Source organism: Panthera pardus, unplaced genomic scaffold, assembly GCF_024362965.1.
Source record: "Panthera pardus isolate Hobbes unplaced genomic scaffold, ASM2436296v1 HiC_scaffold_13, whole genome shotgun sequence".
Lineage (NCBI taxonomy): Eukaryota > Metazoa > Chordata > Mammalia > Carnivora > Felidae > Panthera > Panthera pardus.
Genome location: NW_026526688.1, coordinates 135,499,056 through 135,521,073, shown reverse-complemented (window position 1 = coordinate 135,521,073; position 22,018 = coordinate 135,499,056). Strand labels below are relative to the sequence as shown.

Below are 22,018 nucleotides of genomic sequence, written 5' to 3'. Positions count from 1 at the left end.
CCCTACTCCTCCCTCCACGATTACCTTCACTACCCTTCTCTTCAAAAAGCTACTGAGGCGCCTGGGTGGCTCAGTCTGCTGCGTGTCTGACTCTTGATTTCAGCTCAGGTCATGATCTCACGGTCATGGATCAGGCCCCAGGCCGGGCTCTACACTGAGCGTGGAGCCTGCTTGGGATTCTCTGTCTTCTCTGCCCCTCCCCACTCTTTCAAAATAAATAAACTTTTTTTTTTTTTTTTTTTTTTTTTTTTTAAAGCTGCGCAAGTGCCTTCAGTGCACTTGCTGTGTATGTACTACTTCAAGACTAATCCTCCTAACCAAAATTCCCTCTGTAAGCCCCTCCTTTTTAGAATTTCTGGAGCCCCACTGATTGTGATTATTATTCCCACCTAACTCTAACTCCATTATGCAAAACTCTTCATTTTATGCCTCTACATAGTAAAACTGATACTGTGTAAGTTTTTCTCAAGTAATAAAAACAAACACAAAAGTTTGACCTGACACTATGCTCTGAGAATTGCATGTTAAGACAATACTAAAGATTTCTTGGCAGATTTACTCTAAAACAAAACAAAACAAAAACAAAAACAAAAAACAAACTTTAATAGCATGGAAGTTCTTTGATTAATATTACTGGGAACTCAAGTAGCAAATATGTTAAATCTCTCCTTTTCTTTCTCCTTTAAATTCTATCATTATTTTACATATAAAAATTAGCTCCACTGTAAATGTATCCAGTTTTGTATTTTTACTGTAACTAGATACAGACATATAGAAAAAACACCTTTATGTGTTTTGAATTTATGTACTGGGTGCCATCCTAAAGAATAACATATACATACCTCTGACCTAACAACTCTACTCACAGGTATATATCTAACAGGCAGGTAGAAATATTGCACACCCATGTGGCCCATAGGAACAAGCAGCTTTATTTCTAGCCGTTTCAACCTTGAAACTACTAAATGTCCAACAACAAAATGGATACATTTTTATATATGCATATGACAGAATACTATCATATTCTAGTGATGAAAATAAATGGACTCTTGCTACAGGCAACAGCATGGACAAATCTCACAAACATGTTGAGTATTAGAAGCTAGACCACAAAGAATACATGTTGTATGATTCCATTTATAAAGTTCAAAAGCATGCAAAATCAATCTGTTGTTTTAGAAGTTGGGACGGTGCCTCCGTGAGCAGTAACTGTGCCAGGGCAGGAGGGACGTTTCTGGGGGTGTCTGTAATGCATTCCTATCTGAGTGCTCTTTTTCTTTTTTTTTTTTTAATCTCAGTGGTCTCATACAGGCGTGATGTCTGGGTGGTAATTCATGGAGCTCTATGCTTATAAGTTGTGTATGTATATCACAGTAAGTTAAAAAGTACTAGATAGTCACATAAATATAACTTGTTGTAAGACAGTCTTAAAAACATTTTTTTCTCTTCCCTTGTCCTCTTCCTGCCACCTGAGTGTACAGATGTGGACAAGCAACTTAAAACACTTCCTGTTGTTGACTCTCTATCCCAGATTAAAAGGAATGAGCTATATGGGCTTGTTGCTCATTACAGAAAAATACCAGGAAGAGGGAAAAATGCACAGAAAAGATAAAGCTAAAAAGGAGATACACTTGGGGTTTAGATAGAGAAGAAGAATGATTATAGGTACTTTCATAAAGTGAAAATAAGACATAGTATTACCCAATAAGACATCAGCTGCAAGCAAATGGTCCATCACACTATCCAAAATATAAGTCTGAAATTCTTTTTGCTGAGTTCTTGTAGATCTTTCAGGAGAAGCCTAATCAGTAAAATTTACAATTAGAAACAGAACCAATTAAACAAAGATAAGGGCTCAATCATAGTTATATTATTAATACTTACATAGTTACATAAAAAAACCCTACTGGGAAATAATAAATTATGACATGAGATATAGTAGACACCCTTATGCTTTTTTTATTTTTGTGACCACAGAATTAAAAAGAAGCAAAAGTAAAGTATCATCTTTTGAATCCAGTCCTCCAAAAAGATTCTAAGTATTAAAAGCATTTAATAAATACCTGATAATCTATTAGTATACTTCACTTCCAAAGACAGTTGGCCATTTATGAGATACAGATAAAATAAATCATAAAGCCATTAAAACAGATATAAAACCTCAGGGATCTAGGAATCAAGGGGGCAAAGTTGAGGGGGAAGGGAATATTAATATCAAAATGTTAACTAAGCACACAGCACACAATTTAGCTCTGTGCTTCCACAGTATCGAGGAGAAAAAAAGATGATACGGTTTACAAAGCTTTCTCTTATCTGTAAAAAGCAGCACACTAGACTGTCAGCAAGGATGTTTACCTGAAGTTGTTCTTAGAGGAAGGTTCTCTAAGGGTTTTTAAAAGGACGACAATGCTAACCCTATCCATAATACCTTTGAGAATGGTTTTGTACAGTACAAAGATGATTTTAGAAATGATATTGAATAAAAGCTTAGGGCACAAAGTTAAACTACAGTCCTCAGATGGCTTTTCTGTTATTAGGGTAATATAATCCAGGTGCATAACTGGCAAGTATCTAACCTGAGAGGTGGGTGGCAGACCACTGGGAGCCTAGGGATGAAAGGTGGAAACATCCTTCTGTCGTCCTCAAATGCCAGTGGTTTCAGTTGGCTTTTGGTAGGAGCTGGATATGGAACAGTTCAACAAACTGACACAAAACTGTTTCTTAAAAAGAGATCTGTATGTTTTGATACCAGCAGAATAATGATGCTTTGCAGATCCGTGAATACACACATCTGGGACTATGGTTATGATGTTACAAAAGTGGGCTTTAGAACACTGTTTTGCTTTATGCATTTAAAATTAAATTCTGCTCTATTTTAAAAAATCCATTTCTTTCTATTCTGATTTTCAAGGTGGTACTCAAAAAGGGTTTAAGGGAGCAGTTAAAAATCTAAAATCTATATTCAGATCAAAGATCTTATTCTAGGGATTCAAAAACCAACATCTCAACCAAAGCTGCAACAAGCATTTCTCTGTTTTGCTGGTAAGACATATTTATTTTGTTTAAAAATAACAAAATGTGGGCCTAATAACAGTTAAAATAGTACTAAAGTTTAGAAATTTGGTTTGGGATCAGAATAATTTGGGGAAAAGTGAAAGATAGGTCATATTGTTTTTAATCTTAATAAATTTTCCTGTGCAGTTGGAACAGATTAATGACAATGGTCAGCAGTAGAGCTGTGGCCACGCCCTGCCAATTTCTCATGTGGATGGTACAGTGAGAATTCAACGCTGTCAAATAAAGAGAAAACAGCAGATTGATTAGATCTTGGAGGATTACCTTATAATCAGATCAGAGACCATGTTTTCAAACAGCCTGAGCAGATCGAAGTTTACTAAGGAGTAAGGTTCTCCATTCACAGGAGGATTTAAACCCCCCGAAGACAACAGTGTTCATTCTGGATCATCATAACTCAAGGTGGTTGGTTAATGGGATAAATAATAATGGGTAGGGTTTATCAAATCTTAACTAGACAAAGTTTGGAATCTGCAAACAAAGGGACCATAGTACACAGAAAAGTAGCTTCATCAACAATATTTATCTTTACTTAATTAAGAAACATTCTTTTGAATTAGGCAAGGATTTAAGGCTGGCTCAGTCACCAGTAGGCATTTAATCCTCTGAATCCTCTCACAGAATCTATTATATGAGTGATTATGACCCAGAATTTAGGCTTGTTATTGGCTCTAATTGCTGAGTTTAAATGTTCTTGCTGAGATTTATTGTAGCCTAACTTTTAAAGGATTTAAGGCTTAATGAATGAATGCACAGCTGTCTCAGAGGCATTAAAAAAAAATTCTATGGAGTTGCTATATGTAAAAGACAGTGCTTACTTTTATCTCATTATCTCAGTCTGCAAAATATCTCTTTGTACCCCATTTTAGGGAGATGGTTACTAAGGCTGAGTGGGTAAGTCACAACTAGGACTCAAACCTCAGTTTCTTTGATGGCAAAATTCATGGCCTCCCCTGTTATACTATACTCTTCCAGTTCTACCAGAAGTCTCCGTATTGAAGTTAACAAATGCACAAAAACAACTCTGCTACAGTCTCATCAATCTTCTACATCAATCTGGTCAGCTGCACCAGATACCTGGGACGAGTTCAGGGCATGGGGAGGACAGGGTGAGCACTATGATCTGCTCCGGTCTGTGGCCGTCACATGTCTTCCCGGTAAACACAGGGAAGCCAGTCAACACCAGTATTCAGAGAATCACAGCCTTCTTTCTGCAGCCTGCAGACACCATGCAGAATCTATGCGCACAGGCCAGCCAGCCCAGCGGGCCTGCTGGTCTCGACGAGAGCAGTGCAGCTTTGGGAGGAAGACCTTTGGTGTTCGGTGGTTTGTGGACAGGCTGAAGCTCTTAAGGAAGAGGTTTCGAGCTTCTTCATTCCAACTGCAGTATTCCTCTTAACTGATTTCCTCCCTTCTGTCAGTTACGGGAGAGGGCTCTCTCTGCCCCCTTTTGCCACTTTTTGTTTGTTCATTGTCCTACAGTCACCCAGGGTGGATCTCAGACTGATGTGAAGAGAGAAGTCTTTTAGAAGATGGCTACAATAGAGAGCTGTGAACTCCTGAGAGCACAGAAAGGTACTTATGGTATAAGCCCACCCTCCGACCCTGGGCTGCCATGGTGGTGCTCACATGCAGCAACGTCACCGGGCCTTCCGTAAGATGCCTGCTGGTGACAGGTACTGGTGGTGACAGACACCGGTGGACGGGAGCAGGGAGAAGAGCTCCTGGACACTCTGGTATATGCCAGCGAAGGCCACTTCGTTTTCTGGGTAAGCCTTACATGCCAGGTTCTGTGTTATGAATCTTAAATGTATTCTCTTATTTAATTTAATTCTCACAGCAGCCCTCAGAGACAGGTTCTATTTTTATACCTTGTGAAAGATGGGCAAACTCTAAGGGGTGAAGAGAGCGGAGAGGACACAGCTATAACCAGCACACATTTAATTTCTCAAAAATAGCTTTTGCTGGGTGATTTACATATATTTAACTCCCGTAAAAATCATACAAGGGAGATTAGTATGTAAATCATTCTCCAGAGAATGGATTGAGTTCATTGAGACAAAAGTGTTTATATAATAAATAACCGGCCCAGAATTCAAAACAGGTCCTTCTCACTCCAAAACCCATGCTTTTTCTACTGTACCATACTGCCTCCCTTGTACACTCTGGCTCGCCTACACAAATGGGAATCTTTTATAATCAAGTAAGTAGATGATCTTGTGGTGAGATTCCGGCAATCCTAAGACTGAAGATGGCCTGCCTCAAACGTATCGAACTGAAAATCAGTTGGATCAAACCCCATCCTTCATCCAGGTAAGTGGTAAACATACAGGATAATTCTCTTCTTGAACAACATTCAAAATCGTGTGCTTGCTGTTTTTTACACCATCAAAGACATAGAGTGCAATAAATATGCTCTGCATGTTTATTCTATATGTGTATAGAAGAATTGGAAGTTCCTCGAAGGATTAAGTTAATTTTTAAAAGCAAATGTGTATCTCTCTTATTAGATGTATCACATCTTCCTGTTCGAGAGCTGCCAGGATATAGTTATAGTTAAATGATTAATATTGAAAAGAACCAAAACTCTGTGCTAATTCTGTAAGAGATGAAAGGACATGTGAAAGGTGGTCCCTAACTTTTAAGGAGCTGATAATCCACCTGGGAGTTTCCATCTTGACATCCCCCAGTTTTCCTTGAATTCTAACCCCACCACCCCTGACTCCCCAGTCCAATCAGACACAATTCTACCACAGGGCAGATTACTGTCCACAACAATGAGAATGCTACCTCAAGGTTAGTACATGTTATATCAAACTTTTTCTTTGAGAAATATAGAAAACCAAAATAAAAGACAATTATTTTGCTTACCCATGGCTAATTAGCTATCAGGGTTCCTACAAATCTGAAAAGGCTATTAATGGATATATCTGTCCATATCTCCCACACATGTGTATTTTAGTATCTGGCTCAGTTATGCTTTCTGGCACACACCTCTTCTGAACTTTATTATCTTGTTATTTTCTGATCACCATTTCATTTTGCATAGAATGCTTCAAATTCTTACCTGATGTGCTAAGATACTAGCCATCTATCTTACTTCTTAAAGTTTCTAACAAGGGCAAGTTCTACCAGGCATGCTTTTAAACTCTACCATGTGAACTGCTGATGACATTTACTATTTTTCTACCAACAGTAAACACTGTGGTCCTGGTTAAAATGCTTAGCATGAATAGTATTTAAATTACATCAGCAATTTCTTTTAGTTGACCAAAGGGAGAGAGTTTCACATGAATAAGATAAAACATCTCCTGTGGTTTTAAGGTTTCAAATAAAAAATTAATTGTATTAGCCACTAGAGGGAGCAGAGAAAGTGCAGGTTCAGCTACCAAATGGCTGAGAACATGAGGGAAGTTCCCCAGAGAGAAGAGCAGTTATAGTCTTCAGAACTGAATCTTTTCACAGGATGGTATTATTTTCAGAGTCCTGGAATGCACTACTTGACCCTGCTTATATGAATTGACCAAAAAAAATATGAATGTACAGGCAACTAGTTATATATTAAATTCTCTTTCTAGGATCTTTTGAAAATTTTCTAGGTGAACATTTGGTTTTCAGGCATGGCCAATTACTAGAGCCAGCAGTACACTTAGGGCTCATTTTCTGATGCATCAGCTGATTCATATCACTTACCAGCAGAACAGGCAAGTGCAATGGGCTGTCTGCATCTCCCCCAAATTCGTATGTTGAAGCTCTAACCCTCAATGTGATGGTATTAAGAGATGGAGCCATCAAAATGTAATTAGGTTAAGATGAGGTCACGATGGTGGAGTGCCCATGAGATTAGTGCCCTTTTTAGAGGAAGGAACACAAGAGTTTTCTCGCACATGAGTGCATGTGCGCGCGCTCTCGCTCGCTCTCTCTCTCTCTCTCTCTCTCTGCCATGTGAGAGTATAACAATGTAGCCATCTGTAAGCCAGAAAGAGGGCACCAGAACCTCACCAAACTGGCACCCTGATGTCAGACTTCTCTGTCTGGAACTGTGGGAAATAAATGTCTATTATCCACGCCACCCAGTCTATGGTATTTTGTTGCAGTCTGAACTAAGCAAGGAAGCAACCTAAAACTTTGCTGCCTTGAGGAAAATTTAATAACTGTATATTAAGCACCTACTATGTGCAACGCACCATATCTTATGGTGCAGAGGATACCAAGAGCAATAATACCTGGTTATAATATGAAAGACGGAGAGAAGTAGGGAGTTACACACTGAGGAGACAATGACGCTGTAAGTGTTAGAGTATGTGAGAGAAGGTGCTGGCACACTAAGGACCATGGGCCAAATCCAGCCCATGTCTGTCTTTGTAGACCGAGTTTTATTGAAACACAGCCATGCTCATTCATTTATGTACTGTCTATGGCTGCTTCCTAGCTACAATGATATACTGGAACAGTTGTAACAGAGATTGTATAGCCTGCAAAGCTTGAAACATTTACTATTTGGCCCTTCACAGAAAAAGTCTGTCAATTCCTGGCCAGGAAAGGATAAGAAAGGTTTGAATTAGGGACATGCTTATGGGAGGGAACAGAAAGTAGAGAAACAAATTGTTAGGGTATATAGCATGTCTGGGATAAAAAATTCCCATAGTCCATGATATGTTCTGCCTGTATAACCAAAAGAATTTGAAATCTGAAAGGTATCTGGCATAAAATATGCTTGGTTATTAATGTTCTAATTATAAAAACTGAGCAAAAGACATGTAAATGCATTTTTTTGTCCTTACCTCCAACAAAAGATCAATTAGCGGAGTCTGCTTGCTGGCAGGAGTAAGACAGAGATTGTCTATTATTAAGACCCGCATGAAGTCAAAAACAAACTTTTTAGCTGGGTGATTGGTCAGATATGTCTTTGTGCCCACATTGCAGTACTCTGACTGGCTTCTGTTCATCCCTGTGTCTGCTGCAAAGGCTTTAAATTCTTCTGCTGGAGATCCAACTTCATCATCAAGATCAGTCACCTGGTAAAATCAAGTGGAAATACACACGAGTCATATTTGATTTTATGTGATATTTTCACTTCCATGTTTCCTAAAATCCAAATTATAGCAGCAAGAGTATTTTCCTTCAATATTTACCTCCTACTAGGCTATTTAATACATTACTTCACTGCTTATTTGACTATCACTTCAAGGTAGTAACTGGGAACCAGATACATGTGTACTTAACACATGCTCTTTCTAATATTAAAGTGACCAGCCACTACCCGTGTATCTGTTTTATGTTGAATTTTATCTCTACTATGGATAACTGCACTTAAAATAATTGAAATGATGAGAATAACTATATTTGCATATTGAAATATACCTATGGAGAAGTCAATGTCACAGAATTTCAAATTAAGATCTGGCCCAAGGGGTGGCATCTAAGAGCTGATCTATTTTTGCAAATTAAAAAAAACAAAAAAAAAACCCCAAAAAACAGATAAACAAAACAACAACATAACCAAAGCCAGTTTGGAGCCAAGTGAAAAAAAAAAAAAAAAAAAAAAGGACCAAAAGACAAATGAGAAGCTGCTGACAAGGAAAAGACATTGAGATAATACTAAAGGTCTGTTTTTACCAAAACATGAGGATTTTAAAATTACAAACAAGCCAGGGTATTAAGATCATGTGTTTTACTTGTCTTTCTTCCTAAAATCCCCTACAGTTTTATAATGAATGTTTCCACCTTTATACATGAAGAAAGGGTAGTAGGAAGAAGGTAGTTTATTCCAGGTCCCAGAATAAGTGGTAGAATTAAGAGAAAACATGAAATTCTGAAGTATAGGGAATACTGTCTTTAGGGCTTTGTTTTAAAGGACAAAAGAAGTACCTGTACTACCTATGATTATATTCTAATAATTTGTTATTACTACAGAATATAAAAAATAAAAGTTGAATGAAAGGACAAACACGGATTTCATTTTTGTATAAAAACAGTCAATCCTATAATTAATTTGTAAAGACTAAATCCAGGAGATGCTGAATTCCTGAGGTAAGGAAAGCAGAGGTTAAGTTCACTCTGACCGGAGTTCTGTAACTTGGCTACGACATTGCATGACACAGCTTTCAGCATGTAAAGCAAGAAATGGGTCCACAGTGACTCAGAGAGGGAAGTGATTAACCAGAGACTTACGAGAATATGGTAAATAAAACCAGAAGTAGAGTTCACTGTTATTTTAGAGGAAAGCAGAAGGAGAGTGTGGGGAGCAGACACCAGAGAATAATGTAAGAGGTGAGGTAGAAAGTTAGGAAACTAACTTGGTCAGAAGCTGAAAAGACTGGCAGGAAATCCCTGCCAACCACTGGAGCAGACTAATCCCAGGTAGACGTTCCCCCCACCTTTCCTACCATCTCTGAGTAAGGACGGATATTGAAGGGGAAGACGGTGGCTGCTAATGCACACAGGAAGTCAGGGCTCATCCACATGGAGGCCAGGTCAGGAACGTTGTGATATAAGTATCTAAAGAACTGCATCAGGGTCACGGGGTATTCCCGGAGCCAAGACCCCTCTTCTTCTGATTGCCAAGGCTGTCATGGGGACAAGAAAAGAAATAATACGTTAGAAAAACTGACACTGCTACAAATCACTTTAAAAAATCCATTACTCAACTTCTTTTCTAAGACTGGACATGGTAATGGTTCACAATGCTTATGAACCACATTCACGAGCAAATATCCGTCAACACATCTAGAAATAAGCTAAAACAGACACAGTACTCCTAGAAACTGACAGGACGTTTGTTCACTGGCATAGTCATAGCTCAGTAACTTGAGTCAGTGGTTTTGACTATTTATCATTATCAACATGAGAACAGTTGGTGCCAACAGTGGCTGTGTTATCCACAAAGCTGTCCTATCCTCCATCATGCTGCCATTATGTTAGGAGTAACACGAAAGATGGGGAAGTTACCTCACCTTTCTGAACCTCACACTGTCATATGTAAAATGACAACAATGCTTGGAGCCATTATGCAACCATGATATTATGATTTATAATACAAAATATATACTTGGGTCTTTGTCCCATCTCATTCTTGGCACAGAGCTACTAAAACCTTTGAAATGTCCTAAGTGAGAAAAGCCATGAAGGTGTCTTTTGTTAATTATAACAAACCCCTTGGGGTGTCTAGGTGGCTCAGTCCGTTGAGAGTCCGACTCTTGATTTTGGCTAAGGTCATGATCTCACAGTTGGTGGGATCGAGCCCCACAACAGGCTCTGCATTAACAGTGCAGAGCCTGCTTAAGGTTCCCTTTCTCCCTCTCTCTCTGCCCCTCCCCAGCTCGTGCATGCTCTCTCTCAAAATAATAAATATTAAAAAAAAAATCATAACAAACCCCTTTCAACCACATCTGAGTTAATGTTAATGATAAGATTTTTGGAAAACCCCTAAAGATGGAGGCTTGGCAGGGAAACAACCACATGAATAGAGGACTGAAACTTTCATCGCTGTACTAAAGCCCTGTACCCTCTAACTTCTAGGAAGGAGAGAGGGTGTGGAGATTGAGTTCAATCACTAATGGCCAATGGTTCAATCATGTCGATGTAATGAAGGCTGAATAAAAACCCTAAAGGACAGGGTCTGGAGAGCTTCTGGCTTGGTGAACACACAGAGGTGCTGGGAGAACAGCAGGTAGAGAGGGCATGGGAGCTCTGTGCCCTTCTCCACACCCTACCCTCTGCAGCTCCTCCACTGGCTGTTCCTGAGGCACATCCTTGTATAATAAACTGGCAATCTAAGAAGTAAGATGTCTTCCCAAGTCATGGGAACCTCCAATTTACAGCCAATAGAGCAGAAGCACAGGTAACAACATGGACTTGTGACTGGCGCCTGACGTGGTGACGGGGGGCAGTTGTGTGGGACTGAGCCCTTAACCTGTGGGATCTGACGCTGTCTCCAGGTAGACCGCGTCAGAACTGAACTAAGCTGTGCGACATGCAGCTAGCGTGGCAAAACCCACCACACAGTCGGTGACCAGAAGTGTCAGATGTGAAGTAGTGAGGTAGCAGAATATTGAGAGTAGAGGAGACACACAGGAGTGTGTTTTTCCTTCGGAGCAATACAACAACAATAACGATGATGATAAAAAGGGAAAAAGGATATATGGGAACAATACCTATCTTTTGCTAGTTGCCCAGAGAGTGACTTTTTTAACTTAGATTTTTGTATTTATTTATAAAAAGGAACTAAAACAAGACCCCAAGCATTCTAAATTAATAAAATAGCAATGGTCTTTTCTAAGATGACATAAGAATAGTTTTGACTAAAATTAGGTTTGTCGGTACGTGTGATCCAAAGAGAGCTAGTAATTCCTCTTACAATGTGATCTTAAATTGTGTAAACAAATTAAGTCGTTACTCACAGTGTTCCTATAAAAGAAACAGGACATACACCTTGTCACTTACTCTTTCAATCTTTCATATCCAAGTTAGAAATAATTAGAACAAAAACGAATACAAAATAAAACCAGTGCTGACATTTTTAACCTTTAAATGAAGGCGATTTTCAAAGTTCAAGTAACATATTATTGCAATGACATATACTATTAATGTATATTTGTTATATATATACATATATGTTAGAATATATATAACACTAATAATATCCATGAACACTTACAAAACACTATGTACCAGGCACTCTTTTATCAGTGCTTTGTGTATATATTAACACCTCATTAAATCCTCACAGCAATCCTAACAGGTAAGTTCTGTTATCACCAGCATTTTATACATGAGGAACCTGAGGCACATAGAGGTTAGCATGTCTTAAGTACCAGGTATGGGATTTGAACCCAGACAGGGCTCCAGAGATCATGGTCTAATAAACTGCACAGTGAGTCCCTACAGTAGAGATAACTAAAAGGAGAGACTGTGCAATAAATAAACAGCCATGTTATCTAAGGATTCCCCTATTGATAAAAATGTATCACAGGCAGGAGGAACGACCAACAGGTTTAAGTATCTCTGTAAACTTACTGAATTCAGCATGCTTCGGAGCATCCCCAATAATAAAAAAGCAGCTTCTGTGCACACGTTATGGATAGAGGAGACCACAGTTCCACTTGAGGCAGGAACTCCAAAGATAAATGTCCAAATAGAATCTAAATCAAACTGTAGAGGTCAAAATGAATGAAGATTAGCCACTGTCCATTGTTTTCAGCTAGAGACCCTCACATGTTCTAATATTCTAAAACTTCTTTGAGACTGATTAGTTTTTTTCAAGGTGAGCAATGATGGAGAGGGATAGAGATGTAGCACTCCTCCCTCCTCTAAATTTTACAAGTTTGTAAATTTTTACATTTATAAAGAAGAGTGAATACTATGTATCATTCTGGCTTCCCCATGCTAACAGGAAACAATGTTTTCTATTTTTTTTCCTCCAATGAAAACAAACAGAAAGAAAATACATGCTAATTAGCTAGGAGATGACATTATACCACTAATGATTTTAAGCAGGATCTTTTAAAAAAAAGCACACAGAACTTCCCCCCTCCCTCTTTTGGCAATGTTCTAATTCACATACAGGTAATATTTCACAAAATAAAAATCAGTTTAGGAGACTTATTCATAGAGTTTTATATAATACTTCATGACTATGGTGTCATGCTTATTTTGAAAAATTACATAACCAACCAAACTCTGTTAAGCCCGAATCCGTATTCTGACTTAATACAAGGGTACATACTTTCTTTTTGTTTAAAAGGTTTTGTCAATTACTAGAATCATTTGATTTAGCACTTGGAGTTATGACAGAAGTACAGTTGAGTTTAAAACTAAATTCCCAAGTCTTTGCAGTACCACAGACCAAAGCTACACAACAGTCCAAAATAGTCTTCAGTTAGGATTCAAGTAAAGTCTCAGTGTTTTCCTATTGTGGACGTTATCTATCATTAAGAAATTAAAAACATTTTTGTAATCAGAATTTGCACTAAGAATCCTATCCAGTAAACTCACGGCACATAAACTGCTCTCTTTATTTTTAATTCTATAGAAATGACATTATACTTCTAGATAACATCACAGAACTCGAATTCTTCAGATCTCCATTTAAAACACCATCCAAAGTCTTTATGCGTATGGAATCATAGAGAGTAATCATTTAAAAAAAAAAAAAAAAAAAAAACAAACCACAGAGGGAAAAAAGGACTTCTTTTTGCTAAAGTTTTCTATGGTAGCTTCATATTTTTCTGTCCCAAACCAAATCCTACATGTGAGAAAGGAATGGAATCCCTTTGGTTTTATTGTGAGCAGCCCATCATCACCCTGTGGGGGTTTTGCGGCACGTATAATCACACTTCCACCTTACTAGATAATTCCTACCTGGCAACCCTGCTTACACCGGCTGCTGATGACAGGCACACTGACCTGCAGGTTCTCAGGCAGCTCACTAACTGGCTGCTGCAGAAACAGTGCCATGAGGAGAAAGTAGAGAGCAGGGACATTAGTGTGTTTAGGAAGGAAGGACTGAAGAACTGGGAAACCAGGAAAATGACAAGCATCACGGTTAATCTCCCTGACCGTCGATCGCCCGCCAGCACTCCTGCCCACGTTGAATCCTAAGAGGAGAGGAAAGGTAACAGTAAGTACAGTAATCAGTAATCGACTGCCGTGCTGTATTAACAAAGAAAGGAGTAATTCAGTATATGTGACATTTCTATCCAGAGTATTCATGTTAATAAAGGCAATTAACTACTCCACCGTTGAATTAATCTTCCAGTTACAAGTTGACTTTACTATCTCTGATTTCAGCAAGCCTGTCTATTAGAACACAGGTCTTGAAAAATAGCTGAGACAATCGGATACAAGAGAGAATATAAATTCCACTCATTAAAAGAAGGACCTCGGGGCGCCTGGGTGGCGCAGTCAGTTAAGCGTCCGACTTCCGCCAGGTCACGATCTCGCGGTCCGTGAGTTCGAGCCCCGCGTCGGGCTCTGGGCTGATGGCTCGGAGCCTGGAGCCTGTTTCCGATTCTGTGTCTCCCTCTCTCTGCCCCTCCCCCGTTCATGCTCTGTTTGTCTCTCTCTGTCCCAAAAATAAATAAAAAACGTTGAAAAAAAAATTAAAAAAAAAAAAAAAGAAGGACCTCAAACGAGCTCTAAAAAAAATTAAAAAAAAAAAAAAAAAAAAAAAGAAGGACCTCAAACGAGCTCTAACATTTCCCTAAGAAGAAAGTAAAATTCAAAATAGTCAAAGTTAGGATGCTACAAAAATGTACCTTAAAAAACTAAAACTTCTATATTTAGCATATAATTATAATGAACTACATTCAGTTCATATAGGTCATTTGTCCTGAAGATCATATTAACCTAGTTAACTTTAAGTCATCTACAAGTTTTGAGACAAGACAGAATAAATAAGCAAACTGATCTGTAATTCCATTGGGACATTCCCCAGCGCTCCTGGACTGTGGCTGTCTATGCAGAATTCTTCCCAGAAACACAGCTCTACCAGGACGGGGTCAGGGCTTGCGGACATGGCTTACGCAGCATCAGCCTTTCTAGCAATCTTGCTCCCTCCATAACATAACTCATCAGGACACAACTCCAATAGTTAGTTCTTCTCCCTCCCCAAATCTAGCACAGTGCTCCGAACAGAATAAACGCTGGTCAGAGTTTCAGTGTAAAACTTGTGTGAAGGGCAACCAAGAGATGAAGGATTGATTTCTACTCTGGAGCACTCTGTATTTCAAGTGAATATTCATTTTTTCCTTCCAATTTCTTTTTTCTAGGATGAAGTAAGCATGTAACTTGCTACTATTTAAAATAATAAAAGAGAAATTTGCATCCAGCTAGCTTTTTAATAATTTCATCCTAACCAACTGCTTCATGAGTTGTGAATTAATCTTCTGATGTTCGTCTAATTAAAAAATTGTATAGCAATTTACCGACCTCTTTCCCATATCATCTCATTTCTCACACACAATGAACATGTGAGTCAGAGATTACTATTATCCTTTCTATAACATGGAAAATATGCAATTTGTTCAAAATCACAAAGTTGAAGATTGCTGCTGCTAGGATTTGAGCTGATGTCTGTTTTAGAGCCTGTGAAGTTACACGGTGTCCCCTGGTCTTCTTAATGACACTGCCACATTTCTGAAAGACCTGGCCGCTGGTGATTTTTGCCTACAGTGAATTCTCAATGAAATCACCACTATAAAAAAGTCTTGAGCTTTAAGAAGTCAGAAGACATAAAGTGGTATTTTATACATTAAATAGGAAAATTAATTTTGAATAAACTGCAGGTCCTAAATGAAAACCAATACCAACATTCATTTGCCTTTCTATTTTTCCCTATAATTAATCTTAAGGAATACTTAACATGTTATTAACAATTAAACATTAATTTAGATTCAAGTTACAGATGTGGAAGGTATTTTTATAAAAAAAATTTGACAAAAACTACCAAATGTGAAGAAAACAAAGACATTAGGTTGCTCATCACATCAGACAGAAAGAGAATCAAATGATAGGACGCGTATCTGTAATACATACACCTATATGTGTGTGATCACACAAGTATTCAGGGAAAATTTAGTTAAATTGAACCAAATTTAAATTACACTTAAGTTCCTAGATTTCGCTCTGAGAACAAGAAGAGCATATGCAATTTGTAAGCAGGTATAAAAGAAGACAAATTCCAAGGCATGAAGTCAGGCCAGATATAGAAAAGGCACCTTTTTTCTGATACTACAGACAAAAGAACAGGACCAACACTTAGAAGATGGTTACTCAGACACCAATACTATCTGACTCAGGAACCTTATGCATGTAACAGTCTTACTTTCCTAATTAGAGAAATTATTCCTTAAGTTTTACTTACTAGCTTTATTTCATATGAAGTATAACAAATCCATAAAATATACACCTGATTCCATAATCATGAAGCTCAAAAGAGATGAAACATGTTAAAGAATTTTGTAAAGCACAATGTGCTATATAAACCTCAGGTGTTACTACTGTGGTTTTTGGCCTTCAGGGGGAAGTGGTGCTCTCTGTTAGTGTTTGAAACTCTCATACTCCACAGAACTCACATTCTGCTGTGCCTTCCATTGCTTGCTCTCTTAGTAGCTATTATTAAGGTCAACAAGTGCAGTGTCTTGCTACCAAACTGTTCCTAACAATAACATTTGTAGGCTATATCCCTCCCCTAGAGTCAATGTAAAATAGTCATTGTTTTTAAACCATGAAAGTGTCTATAATGATAATGTCTAATATATATTTCAAAGCCATCAATTTTCTCGAGCAATCATTTCACCGTAAATTCCTTTCTTCATTACAAGGTTTCTTAAGACATTTTCCAATGTGAAATAACAGTAAAATAATCTTATGTTGTAAACCCAGTCCTGTATCATTTTCTTTGACATATGGATCAGATGCAGGCATCACTTAGGTATTGATGCTTTTACTTTTTTTTTTTTTTTTACAGATAAATCACATATTCAATTTGGATCCCTAATTTTCCCACCTGATAAGGGTAAACAGGTATTTTTGATCCTTATTCCAGAATATAACTATATATGATTTTAAAATGTAATATTATAAAGACAAATGTTTTTAAAATATATATTTCAAGAATTTAAAAAATACTTTATGAATTGAATGACTATGGTTTTCAATAAAAACATTATTTTAAATATATATTTTCTAAAATGAGAACACTAATATGAATAGAAATATAGCTGCTCAAATGAATCTAACATAGGAAACTGTAATTTTCTAATATTACTTAAATGCTCAGTCCCACATTGAAAATAGCACAGAACTAGCAAGCAGAGAATAAGGAAACTTGGCTGAAACCTCGAGCTAATTAAATCTTTGAGAGGCAATATCATAAAACGGTTAAAAGCACGGGCTTTTGATCTAATCGACCTGGATACAAATGTTGACACTTAGCTGACAAGTGACTTCATACCTATGCTTGGTTTTCTCATAAGTAAAATGGCTATGATAGTATTTATACCTCATAGGACGACCATGAAAATGAAAATGTTTAGTAACTGGCACAGAACAAGCACTCAAAATACTGATTATTATTAACTGAGTTTGGATGATTTGCTAATTACTTACTTATACATAAGAAAGGGAAGTATACAACAAAAAGATGATAAGGAATTCCCTTGACTTTTCACATCTTGAATATCCTGTCTAACTTCAGCTTGATTTGCACTTAAAAATGCAGAATTTGAAACTTTCTAAGCTGTTCATTCATTCATTCAAATTCATGACTCTTAATGGTTGTCAGATGAACTAAAGACTGTAAGCTTTCACAAGATTTAAAAACAAAGTACAACAGCTTATTTTATAGCAGCTGATGGTAAAAGTCCCATACCTAATACAGTTCCGATCTTATTAGTTAAGACAGAATCTGTCTGTTCCAGCCACCCTCCACCGCTGAGTCCTTCCTTAAACTTGATGAGAATGGACTGATTACTCAGCAGCACGACAAGAATCCTCATGGCTGCTGTAACTGTGGTGGAGTGCAAGTGTTCTTCCATAAACATCATAATCCAGTCGAAGCCCAGTGTCCTAACCAGTTCTTCACAAGCTCTGTGTAAAGGTAGATAATTAAGAAGAAGAAAAAAACAGAACATTAATTTCAAGTGTTAGGATTTCTAATTTAAAAACATACATAAGTAAGACTAGGTTTTGTTCTCAAGATACTATAAATTGCAAAGTTCAAAAGATCTATTAAAAGTAGCAATTCTTGCTATTGTCTACTATGAATTAACTAGTGATAACCACTGGTACCATCAATTCTAAAAAGATCTTACTTACTGCAAATTAATGCTTGTCTTTTCTTTAGATGTATAAACTAGTTTTAGCAAGATATCTAGAAGTCTGTTCCTCAAAAGTATAAGATTAGCAGATACAAGACCTCCAAAGTCTTCTTCAGTTCCTACAATGAAAATATATACATTAAATTGCCTTAGTAGATAAACCAGTATAAAATATATAACACTGTTCTAAGAAATCTCACTGAAAATTACACCTTTTAGAAAACATTTTCTCCAAAAATAAATAAACTTAAAAAAAAAATTTTTTAAAGGGAGGCTCAGTTGGTTAAGTGTCTGATTTTGGCTCAGGTCATGATCTCGCAGTTCATGGGTTCGAGCCCCATGTTGGGCTCTGTGCTGACAGCTCAGAGCCTGGAGCCTGCTTTGGATTCTGTGTCTCCCCCTCTCTCCGCCCCTCCCCCACCTGCATACTGTCTTTTTTTCTCTCTCTCAAAAATAAACTTAAAAAAAAAAAAAAAAGGAAACATTTTCTCTAGGAGTACTTTAGAATCCTGAAAATTGTTCATTTATATTTGACATGATCTAAACAAGCAATAAAAGACTGTAAATCTTTTCTTACATTAATATTTCTCCACCACCACCAACAGAGGGGAAATTAGTCACGTGAATAAAAACAACAATCCAAATCCTTAATTTCCAGTTTCATTTTGAAGGATATATATAGTTAAATTTACCAAATTTAAAAATGAAAAATAGGAAGCATAAACTATTCAGTAACTGTAATAAAGGAGACTTTGAATTAAATAGCACAGAAGAGAGGCAAAGGCACACAAGTGTACAAGAGAAACTGGAAAAGCAAGGGAGGGAGACAGAAAGCTTATGGTTCTCAATGGCATGGTGCAGCCTTCTGGGCCCAGCCGGGACACTGATGGGCTATGGGCTGGTAAATCACAGTCCCCAGGCCTTCCTTTATTCCAGAATTGAAGTTCGGGCTACATTAGTTATATGTTTTTACTTGTTTGGGCAAGAGACACTTTTTGCCTTTAAACATTACCTTTTAAAATGCTAATTTTGTGCCTTAAACATTGGTAAGGATGCCTCAAGCTTACCTAGGGGAACTCAAGATTCCCTTCCCTTCTAAGAGGGAAGACTGGTATTTGATAAATTGCTTTGTTGAAAACATACCATACAACCTAAATTGAGATAAGAATCACTTCCTTTCAATTATTTCCTTTTTGAATTACTTCTTTTCAGGAAAATGGTGATCCAACAGAAATGAAAAATTCTCCTTAGATTTATATCTAGTTTTCTGTCAGTTTTGTTTCTCTTAATTTTCAAATACAGTTTAAAACAATAAACTCTGAACTTCCAGCTTAAGTTGTTTCCACTCCGACTGATGCTTTCTTCCACAGTGCACTACCCTTTTATGCTATTTTATTCTCCACTGATTATTATATTGCTCTTCAGCATTATTCAAACCATTTTATTTTTTGTAGGTGTATCCTGAATGCTATATAAACTACTTCAAAGAAAAAACTATGGTTTTATTTGGAACATTATATTATAGTTAATGTAGTCTTCAGTTCATATCAAATAAACAATAAGTGTCATATACTAACAAGACCAACAGTGTGCTTCTGACTTTCTCTATTATTTCAAATGGCAATGAAGTGATGAGAATACCAATGAACTTGGCGTATCAACAGAAATATTTGCTAATTTATACATCCCCACTACTGTACTCTTCTCAAAGGATATTTTACACTAGTTGTGCTAATTGAATTCAACAACTAGCAAGAAATATGGAGACTAGAGAAATATTTGTCTCACATCTTTTTATACTTGAAACAAGTGTTATATATTTCCAAAGATTTTTAAAGTACTTTCAATAATATCTGTTTACTTGGCTTATATTAATTCAGAACTAAGATATAATCTGTGCATATGAAAGAAAAATGTAGTGGTTAAAAAAAGCTTACAATGTTGGTCTGGATTGCCTGGGTTCAAATAGAAGTAGTATGATCTCAGGTAAATGTCTTTTACTCATCTTTCTAGGCCTCAGTTTCTCCCCTTGTAAAACTAGGAGAGCAATAATACCTATTTCATAGAATTGTTACAGGAATATAAAAAGCAGTTAAATAGTACCTGGCAGACATTAAGCACTCAGTAAGTGTTATTCATTGATTTTGTCTTCTGCTTCTCATCCCCTGCTAATTCGCTTTACCAAAGAAACATCAACATTGTTCCAAATGAGGCAGTAGATGAGTGGTCATCAGCAGTCTTATGTTCTGTTAGGATTTGTAGCAAATCATTCAGCCTCTCAAATCTTAGTTTCTCTTTTGAAAAACGTGATTACAACACTTCTCTTCTTATTCATGAAGCACTGTAGAGGCTGTGCTCCAGGCGGTATAGCCAACATGGAGGAGAACACCTTTGTGAGGCACTGACTCAACAGTATTTTTCTCCCCTGCCCAGGTGGATAGTGGCGTAAGGGAAGTCATTTATGTGACACGATTTTGGAACAATGTAACATTACAGGTAATAATGTAAGTAATGCTGACAAATATAAGATATTGTGAATTTAATTATAAGTCAACCTAAAAGGTTCTTCCGGAGTGCCTGGCTGCTCAGTGAGAAAAGCAAGTGACTCTGGTTCTTGGGGTTGTGAGTTTGAGCCCCACACTGGGTTAAGAGGTGACTTAAATTAACCTAAAAGTAAATAAAAATAAAAGGTTCTTTCAATGCTTCCCAAACAAATCTCCTATCCTAGAATATATAACAGGAAAAATACAGAACAAGGGGGGGAAAACATACACCACATGAAGAACATATATGAATAAAAAACATGCACCAAATTAAAAAAAAAAAAAATGGTTGTCATGGACCCCAAATCCCGCAACTTACGAAACTACTTTCATTTTATATTTACATAAAAGATTCTAAGTAAAATGTTTTTTTCTAAATGACTACTAAATCTTTAACAGGAAGACAAAAATAATAGTTATACAACTATAATTCACACTAGCAAGTGCTGTGTTTCTAAAGAAATGTATATAAATTTTAAAAAGTCAATTAATGCTCAAAGATCACAGAGTTGAGGCTCCTAGGGAGCTCAGTCAGCTAAGAATCCAACTCTTGATTTCGGCTCAGGTCATGATCTCACATTTTTAGAGTTTGAGACCCGCATCCAGCTCTGTGCTGACAGCAAGGAGCCTGCTTGGGATCCTCTCTCCCCCTCTCACTCTGCCTTGTGCCTGCTCTCTCTCTCAAAATAAATAAATAAACTTAAAAAAAAAAAGCCACACAGAATAGAGTTTGCTATTTAAAGGAACACTGCTATGAATCCTCTAAGAATACGAAAGATTTAATTAATATATTCTATTTTTAAGTTTGTTTTTACAGTGATTTGACAACTCTGTATGTTATGCTATGCTCACAAGTGCACCTACCATCTGTCACCACACAACACTATTATAATACCACTGACTATATTCCCTTATGCTGTACCTTTCATCTCCGTGACTTTTCTTTTTTCACTGCTTTAAGACTGTGTTTTTAATTCATGTATAATTAACATCCAGTGTTGTATCAGTTTCAGGTGGACAATGACTCAACAGTTCTATACATTTTTCCATGCTTGTCAAGGTAAGTATGCTCTTTATCCCTGTTATTTCCTCATCTCCCCACCCACCTCCAGGGAAGATTTTAAAGTAAAATCCACACCCTATTAAATTCCATAGGTAATTTTGTACTTCTGCATATTGTACAGGCTTAAAGACAACTGCGAAAGACCAGAAAAAGCAATGTAAGGAGAAAAGTAATATAATAGCATCATATGTAATTCTAAATTGTGCCAGAAAACGGGGCATGGTAATTACTTTTCAAGCCCCAGACTTAGCTCACCAGTATCAAGCTTCTCTTCATTGTTTATTTCCATAACTACAAATTTCTCACAAACTGCAAACGTTGGTAAAGTAGAAGAAATAAACTGGCCAAACCTTTAAATATAAGAAAAAAAGTTACAGATTTTAGATTTTTCTCTGCCCGAAAAAAACAAAAATATAAAGAAAGAAAACACAAAGAAATGAAAAAGTAGTACTCCTTGTTTTAAATAATCTCTTACAGACCTTTAGGTGATTGCATTTGTTTTACTTCCCCTAGGA

At 37.1% G+C, this 22,018-nt stretch overlaps 1 protein-coding gene across 13 annotated transcripts in view; it reads right to left on the bottom strand.

Annotated features, from left to right (window-relative positions):
* WDFY3 (WD repeat and FYVE domain containing 3) overlaps nt 1–22,018 on the bottom strand; it is a 243,955-nt gene that overhangs the window by 64,303 nt on the left and 157,634 nt on the right. For 9 of the 13 annotated variants that reach the window (XM_019465333.2, XM_019465400.2, XM_019465420.2 and 6 more), the window contains 8 exons: nt 21,759–21,853; nt 17,896–18,016; nt 17,450–17,667; nt 13,438–13,673; nt 12,094–12,228; nt 9,456–9,644; nt 7,860–8,093; nt 1,702–1,801 (listed from right to left, as the gene is read on the bottom strand). In XM_019465333.2, the coding sequence (XP_019320878.1) occupies nt 1,702–1,801; nt 7,860–8,093; nt 9,456–9,644; nt 12,094–12,228; nt 13,438–13,673; nt 17,450–17,667; nt 17,896–18,016; nt 21,759–21,853 (1,328 nt within the window). The remainder of the gene's footprint in view (nt 1–1,701; nt 1,802–7,859; nt 8,094–9,455; nt 9,645–12,093; nt 12,229–13,437; nt 13,674–17,449; nt 17,668–17,895; nt 18,017–21,758; nt 21,854–22,018) is intronic. The other 4 variants (XM_019465375.2, XM_019465410.2, XM_019465430.2 and 1 more) reach the window with 2 other exon arrangements.